The 8726-nt window shown below is 41.2% G+C and overlaps 1 protein-coding gene across 1 annotated transcript; it reads right to left on the bottom strand.

Annotated features, from left to right (window-relative positions):
- Positions 1–1512: 1512 nt before the first annotated feature.
- Positions 1513–3982, bottom strand: LOC145395214 (zinc finger MYM-type protein 1-like). The gene is made up of 2 exons (XM_080268902.1): positions 3433–3982; positions 1513–3224 (listed from the first exon to the last, which is right to left on the bottom strand). The coding sequence occupies exons 1-2, from the start codon at positions 3980–3982 to the stop codon at positions 1513–1515; spliced, it is 2262 nt and encodes a 753-aa protein (XP_080125028.1).
- Positions 3983–8726: the final 4744 nt, after the last annotated feature.

Genomic DNA, 8726 nt, shown 5'->3' with positions numbered 1-8726 from the left:
TCTATTATTATATAACACTTATACATATCTACAGTCTTTATCCATAAGTTTCCTTCAGTAGTATTAGTTTATTGTCACTGTAGGGATTCAATTTCTTTCAGTAAAATACGTAGCATTCACTTTCTCGTCCTGTATACTAGCATTGAGAATGAATGTCACTTTCATCTTCACTCTCATAACTCATAGCATTCAGACATGCTAGAGTGAAACTTTCACTTTCATTACTCCTAGGGTATATACTCGTATTCTTATAATACTACTCATTTACATTTCTATTTACGTTCTCTATTTTATTTACGTTATTTACATTTCTATTTTATTTACACTGTGTTATGCACTGTCACTTGAAGTAACTTATAAAACTATTTTCCATTGTTCACGTATATTTACATTCATTACTTTCACTTATTTACACATTATTTACAATTCCACTTGCACTGTTTTACTCAATAGAAAGATCGTAGTCACTCTTTTATCAATTGTCAGCCCTTTACCTCTTTCCACACGAGGTTTAGTAGGGGGTAAAGGTCACAGGGCCCTTTGCATGGGGGTGAAAAAGTCCTTGAAGTCAGCAAGAAGAAACATACGTACCCTCACTTCGGAAGATGAGAGTAAACTGATAACGGAGGGCTGGGGTGGAGGCCTACTTAGGGGATATTCAGAGCTACCAATGTTAGCTCTTGAAACAGCTATGTCTAGCACTGAAATGACTGGCAGGAAATCTAGACAATACATTATAAATTAGGTAGGTCCAGGTGAATGTAAATATCACTTAGGCTTCTCCCTTCCCTCCTTACATGTATATTTATTACGAAAATAGATTATACGGCATATTTCAAGGGGAAAAAAACAGCGAAAATTAGCGAACGAGTGCACGTGAGGTGTTGTCAGGTGATAATTAGCCAATTCTAGGTGTATGGCACTCTCACTTACCTTATTTCTTTCTTGTATATATCATTTGGTATGAGAATAGGACATAGGGCTTATTTCAATGGATGAAATCAGTGAAAAATTCCAGGGAAGATTTACTTAGCATAGCACGGCCGGGCAGGCGAGAGGATAGGGTAATGGAGGGGGGGTAGGGAGGAGAGTCAAGAACGGGGAGAAATGGCTAAATTGTCAACAATGGATGGGAGTACAGATGAGATTAGGAGTGCTGACTAGTGTTGGACATTGGCAGTACTGATAGATGATACAAGCCCCCACTTGGAAGCCCAGGTGAATTCAAAATAACAGAATCACAAAAGCGACGCCCTGCGGTATGATCCCTTGCTCCCAAGCGTCATGAAAGTGACGCCCCGTGGTTAAGGGGTTAATAAAAGATGCATTTCCTGTGTGTGCAGTTTAATATAGTAGAAAATAAAGAGAAAACTTCATTTCTTCATAAATAATTGTAAAACATCCTTCAGACAGCAATGTAGTTGTGTTACTATATTTTGTAAATATTTATTTCAGAATAAAACAATTGCCATAATAATGTCATCATCATAAGATATCAAATGGATCAAAGGATTACATTAGGAATTTTCTTGCTTTGCTTCTGGCAAATTCATGAATGATGCCATCAAAGTTCATATCCATTAGAGTGTCGGATTCAATGCTAAGAAGTGCAAGATTTGACAGTCCATCTTGGCCCATGGAACTCCTCAGATATGTTTTGATAAGTTTCAGTTTGCTGAACGACCTTTCACAGGAAGCAACTGATATCCCTACAGTCAATAAAAGTCTCAGTGCAACACAAAGGTTTGCGAATCCTTCCCCATATTTATCAATAAAAGCAAGGAGTTCTAGAGCAGTTTCTGGTGTTTTCTTCAATAAGAACATCAAATCTTGCACTTCTTGACAGAGCTCTGAAGGTGATATGTTTTCATCATATTTTTGGGCCATGTCCTTGCAAACAGCGTCAATTTCTTGTTCCGTTTTACAAAACAACTCTTGAGGGCGAAGAAGAACTCCAAAACGACCATCTATCTCTTGAAGTCGAGCACTTCTTGACTGCACTTCTACAACAAGGCTATCAACTGCTAAAAGAAGTTTTCGCTTCATGTCAAGATGAGGGGTTAGTGGTTCATCCCTGGCCAACTCTCCAGGCATACACTTTTTTCGGCGCACTCGTTTTATTTCAATTTCTACATCCCACTTATTGCTCAGTTCTATGCTTTTCGTGACTGCTTCCTGGGCACCGTTATCCTGGTTCTCTTGTAACCATGTTGCTAATGCTTCAAGGTCTTCATGAGCGTCCTTAAAAGTCATCTCAGGACACTGGAGGCGTTTTTTAACAATATCCACCTTTCTCAAAACAGGGGTCCAGAATGAGAGAAATGCCAAGAATTCAAAACTGAGAATTCCTTTCAAAAGGGCCTCACTGTCTGCCCGTGACTCAGCTGTGAAGTTGTCTGATGAAGATATATTTTCTAGAGACTCCAGCACACCATTCAATTCAGTCTCAAGGGCATGGGTGGCATCTGCCCTAGAGCTCCATCGTGTGTCAGTGCTACTCTTCAGAGTTATAGCAGTAACTCTCTTCAGTGCATCCCACCTTTCTGTGCTTCTGCTGAAGAAATTGAAAACTTCGTTGAGAACATTGAAAAAAGTCATTGAACCCACATCAGTCTTAACTGCATCTGCGCCTGCTAAGTTGAGGCTATGATTGTTACAGTTAATAAACACAATTTTTGATTTTTTTTCACACAGTTGACGTTGAATGCCTCTGTGTTTCCCAACCATGACACTGGCATTATCAAAACAAACAGCGCTGCAATTGTTGAAGTCCAGACCGAAAGACTCTAAACCATTACGAATCCCTTCCTCAATAGCTTCAGCATTTTTTCCCCCAAGTTTCATGTAGCCTAGAAATGTCTCTTTCACAACAAATTGGCCTTCTTTCAGAACTACATAGCGTACTACTAAGGAATGCTGATCCTGGTGTGAGATGTCTGGAGTAGAGTCACACATGACACCATAGTACTTGCTTTCCTTGACATCTGCCACAAGTTTTTCTCGAATGGTATTTGCCAGCAAGGCAATGAATTCATTTTGTGTCACTGGAGATAAGTATGTAGCCCTTCCTTTAGCCCCATCTGTGTGTTTATTCAAGTGTTCTTTGAGAACTGGATCAAAGTCAGCAATGAATCGTATTAGTGCCATGAAGTTGCCTTCCCTTTTCCTATCTGTCTGTGTCAACTGTGCCAATATAGTCAATGCTTCCTTGAAATGCCAGATTTCTGGAAGCCAAGAACCGGATACAGGAAATAATTCGCAACAGTATCTGTCTTCCTTTCTCTCTCTCAGCATTCACTTGCCGAACAAATTCCTTATCAATACCCTTCTCCTCTCTCAGGTGCTCCTCAGCCTCTTTCCATGCAAGAAAGGCTTTTCTATGCCAGGTTGTACTCTCATGTACAGCTATTGGAGTACTGTCCTTCCACTTACCTCCACAATTAAATCCTTCCGGTGACTCGAACTTGGAAATTGCATTCTGTGGAGTGTGCGAAAATAGAACGCAGCAAAAACAGTAGGCTGCTTCTTTGGATGGTGAGTAGAGTAGCCATGTTCTCTTCACAACTTCATCTTTACCATCTGCAAGTTTTCTGTAGAACCATGCCTCAGTCATTTTTCTACCCTTACTCCCAGTAACAAAGGGCCCTTTTGAATTCTGAAAATTTTCAGCTCCAATAGAAACAAGAGCATCACGGACGTCAGATGTCAAGTGCCCAAATGGAATCAAACCAAAGTCTCTTCTTTGAATATACTCAAGTCCTGCTCTTCCCTCGCAATTAGTTTCTTCCTTACCCTCCTCAGCCTCCTGAACACTGGTTTCTTTCCCTTCCGTAATAGGCTCAGACTCATATGAACTCCTAAATTCCTCTTCCTCCGTATCTTCACATTCACTCACAAGATCTTCATTTAGAACACAAGTTTCACTCTTCTTAGTCGTCACAATGAAGGTTTCTAATGAACCAGCAAGCTTCTCGTCTTCCATCTTTCACTTCTTTCTCATCTTCTTGTATGCGCTCCCACTTAACCGAACACGCTTTGGTGGCATAGCAACTAGCAAGTAGAATCTGAGAAAAGGAGAGTAATAAATATTAATTTCATATTATTTAAAACAATATCTGGACAGGCCTTCAAGACACAGAAAATAGCATTTTTAATAATAAAAATAATATAAATAATTCAGGCTTCTTTGACCTTTATTATTATTATTGTCATTATTATTATTATTATTATTATTATTATTATTGTCAGCCTTGTGGGTGACAAGGCCAGGCTAGAATTGCCGCCCCCCTTAAAGTGCCGCCCCCGGGCAAATGCCCCCCCCTGCCCCCCCCATGTGAGGGCCCTGATAACCGATGGAGCAAGAAGTTGACTGACTAGACACCAAGAGATTGTAAGCATAGCAGAAAAATGCCATACAGGAGGTGGAGAGATGAGATAGAGAAATTTCCAGGGAAAACATGGCAAAGACTGCCTCGGTCAAGGAACTCGTGGAGAAGGTTGGGGGAGGCCTTTGTTCCGCAGTGGACTTGTAATGGCTGCTGCTGCTGATGATGATATATATCTATATCTATATCTATCAGTCTGTCTATCTTATCTGTCAATTCTTCTGTCTACCTATCTATCTATCTATCTATCTATCTATCTATCTATCTATCTATCTATATATATATATATATATATATATATATATATATATATATATATATATATAAAGCTCAGTTCTTACATCTTTCGATCAGTCAGAATCTGCCACAGGAATATCCTTAAATTTTTTGTAATACCAATTTATTCCTAGTTCATCTTTAAAATTACTTGGGCTTTCATTTTCTCGGGATTTGTCTTCGATAGATCACATGACCTCTCTTGTAAAATCTACATCTAAGAGATCAGGTATGCTATGCCGACTCCGTGCTTTCTTTACCCCTGCACACGTGTTGATTTTATACACGAGTTTTATTCACCCATTTATAGAGTACAAATCTCATGTGTGAGGAGGCTCCCCACAGACAGCTGTTCTCACCAAGGTGGAGTCAAAGGTTTTTCGTCTCATTAAGTCTCCTCTTCTTATTGGCTTCTTCAACTTTTATCTCTTTGCCGCGCTGTTGCATTTTTAACTCTTTTCTATCGCTACCTCAGTGGTCACTGCTCCTCTGAACTGTCTGCTTGCATTCCTCCACCACTATGTTGAGAGCACAGCATCCATCTAGCAGCAAACTCTCCTCTCTTTTCTGTCCAACTCCCTAATGCAAGAGGTAACCGTTACTCCCAGTCCTTCATTTATGCAACAAGTCAACTCTGGACCTGTCTTCCATTGTTTGTATTTCCTACTTCCTATGACCTCCAGCTTTTTTCAAAGCAGTGTATCAAGGCATCTCGAAATGAACGGTTCTTGAATTTGGCTCTCTATTATGTTGTTTTGTTTCTTTATGGAGTTAACAATTTGCGGGCTTCTAGAATTTGGTTCCTTCCTCCTTTGCATATATATATAATATATATATATATATATATATATATATATATATATATATATATATATATATATATATATATATATATATATATATATATATATGTGCAGAAACTTCACTTCTCCGTGAAGATATGTATGCAAAATAACTACATGAGAAATGTAAGGAGTGACATGAGTACTTTCGTATATTACAACTTCAGACAGAGAAAGACAGAAACGTAAAGGGTAGAGGTCTTTTATGCACACCCGCAGCAGGGAGTGGCACACAGAACAAAGGATGACTGAATTTTTATCTGCGGCTTAACTTATGGACACTTGCAACAGGGAGTGGGACACAAGAAAGCATGACCTGAATCTAAAAATGGGCGATGCACAGAAAAATAGGTACCTTTCTTTTTTCTTCCTTAGAGATCCACCTGACAAAAAAGCAGGGGGGGGGATAAATACTGCGGCTTAAGACCTAGAGGATTAATGCTAGATATGTCCCACACAGATGTGACTACACTACCAGGAGACGACAGGGAACAGTCAATTGTTAGTCTGGGGGATACTGCTTAAAATTAATTCAGTTAACAATTTTCATCATTCATTCATTGCCAGACGCCATGTATCCCAAATGGGGTGGCCAAGGGCTTAGAGTTAATTGTTTTACAGGGAGGGGCACTAATCCTCCACCAACCCCACTTGACAATTTATCACACTTAAAATGACCATAGCTCATGTTTACATTCTTTTCATAGGTGCCAGAAATTAGGCAAGATTCGATTACTGTACATTTCTTTCATCTAAGCTTTTTGATCTTGCTAGAATCTTAGAGCCTGCCCAGTCAGTATGGTGGTGATCACTGGATGCTTTGTGCTGAAATAAACCACTGCTCTGTTGGGCTGTCCTTACACTGTATTTATGTTGTGAGATTTTAGGTTCCAAATCTTTTCCAGATTGTCCTATATAAAATTTGTTACAGCTTTTATACGGGATTTTCTAAACAAAGCCTGAATTACTGAATGGGCTGTTCTTGACGATTTTTTTTTTTTTTTATGGTGTTCTCATATTTCAATACTACTTGTTCATTAAGTTCCTTCAGCATGTGAACAACGTATATATATATATATATATATATATATATATATATATATATATATATATATATATATATATATATATATATATATATAGATATATTGTTACGGAACAGAGAAAACTGTCTCGCAAAGTTCCAGGTTCAAAACAAAGAGTTAGGTAAAATTACAAGTTAAAGTTTAATGCTCAAACTAACAACAAAACATTCAGGACTCATAAGGATAATGTAATAGCAAAAAACAGGTTAAATATATGGTTAACTGGAATAGCCTCTATTAACACGAAATTAGCAAGAGTAAATTTATCTAAGTCAGCCCTGATAAAATGACAATACCAGATAATACTCAGTGAATGCAAGATATATAATTACAGATACAAAATATTATTAATAAGGGCTGACACCCAAAACTCATGAATCACCAAAACCTTACTAGGCCTAAGAATTAACACCTTACGCTACACAGTTCAAGAAAAAATGCAACAACACTTATACTCAAATTACACAGCTGCTAGATGGTTGGAGACTTCCTGAGCACTCACAATAATAACAACTGTACAGGGGAGGACAGAGATGTGAACAAAATGAGGAGTAGATCTAAGTGGCAATAATGCAGAGACTGAGCTCATTATATAGGGGCCGGCAGAGCTTGATACAACTTGTAAGAAGGACGCGCAAATGAAGCCATGGGGACAAAGAGTTGACAATCCTGCTCTGAACAACAGAAAGAACGACTTACTCTACTATAAGGGAGGAGGGGGGAGTGAGGTAGAACACGCTCGTGATCAAACATGCAGCATACTGTACGTTAGATATTACACAAAGGATGATGAAATCATAGGCTATGTAACAATACATATATATATATATATATATATATATATATATATATATATATATATACGGTATATATATATATACGGTATATATGTTATGCTACATGTTCAGAGGTCAACTTCTTGTCCTCCGAACTCAAGCGACTGATCTGGGGTTCCCTTCGAGACTGGGTCTAGAGCATGCAATTAGAGAAACAGGGCATTAAAACTCAGGTCAGCCAACCTTACACATTGCCTTAATGTCGACACAGTACTTCATACAATATCAATGCAACACTCTGTGCAGATTAAACACACAATAAGAAAGAAGGACTCTGGTTGGGCTGCTGAGTGACTTGGGCTTATTTCAGGTGTCGTCCAGGTGTCGAAGGGGTCCCATCAGATATGCCTTCCCACAGGAGACACGGGACTACTGCCAGGGGCCGGGTCATCCTGAGTGGGCTGCTGGGCAGTGTGGAGGGCAGCCGTTTTCTGGTGGGGCCTCAGTGCGAAGGTTGGCCTTCGGGGATGGGGCCGGACAGGGCGAGCAGGCACGCTTGTTTGGGCCCACTTCTGGAGGAGGACTGCTTGCCGATGGGACTGGGGAGGTCACGCCCCAGAGTCCTGGGGGCGCCCCTGGGTGACTGAGGGCTGCAGTCTTGCTCAGGCTGAACTGCCATCAGGGGCTGCCTATGGCGTCCCTTCCTTCAGGAGTCTGACAGCGAGGGGCATCGTAGGGGTGCTGGCTGCAGGGCACGGATCCCCAGACTCACCACTGGGCCTCGCCAGATCTCCTCCAGCTGCAACTCCACCAGGGAACTGCATCTGTGGGGAGAGAGAGAAGAGTGTCCCACTCGGCTCTGGATGGGTGAGGCAAGCAAGGGACGTCCTCCATGAGGGACATCACAGGGGTAGCATACGAGGGACGTATGATGGCTGATCCCTCCCTGACGCGGACGGTGACCATTGCCACGGTTCCACTAACCCCTCAGACAGCAGGTGAAGGGTGTATGGTGACTGACCCTTCCATGGCATGGACGGTGGCTGTCACAGCGGTCCTGCTCCCTGTGGAGGTGGCAGACGAAGGACGGACGGTAGCTTATCCCTCCCCGGCGTGGACAGTGGCCGTTGTCGCAGTTCTTCCCTTCTCTGGGGTCACAGCTGAGAGACGTACGGTGGCCGATCTCTCCCCAGTGCGGATGGTGGCCGTCACCACAGTGCTGTTCCAGTGGAGGCTACAAGTGAAGGGCGTATGGTGGCTGACCCTTCCCCAGAATGGATGATGGCCATCACCGCGGTCCTGCAGGGGGTAGTAGCTGAGAAGCATATGATGGCCGACTTCTCCCCGACACAGACAATGACC

This window comes from Coenobita brevimanus, chromosome 30 (genome assembly GCF_032717465.1).
Source record: "Coenobita brevimanus isolate Jiangsu-jjx chromosome 30, ASM3271746v2, whole genome shotgun sequence".
In the NCBI taxonomy this organism is placed as follows: Eukaryota; Metazoa; Arthropoda; class Malacostraca; order Decapoda; family Coenobitidae; genus Coenobita; species Coenobita brevimanus.
This window is presented reverse-complemented; position numbering and strand designations above follow the sequence as displayed.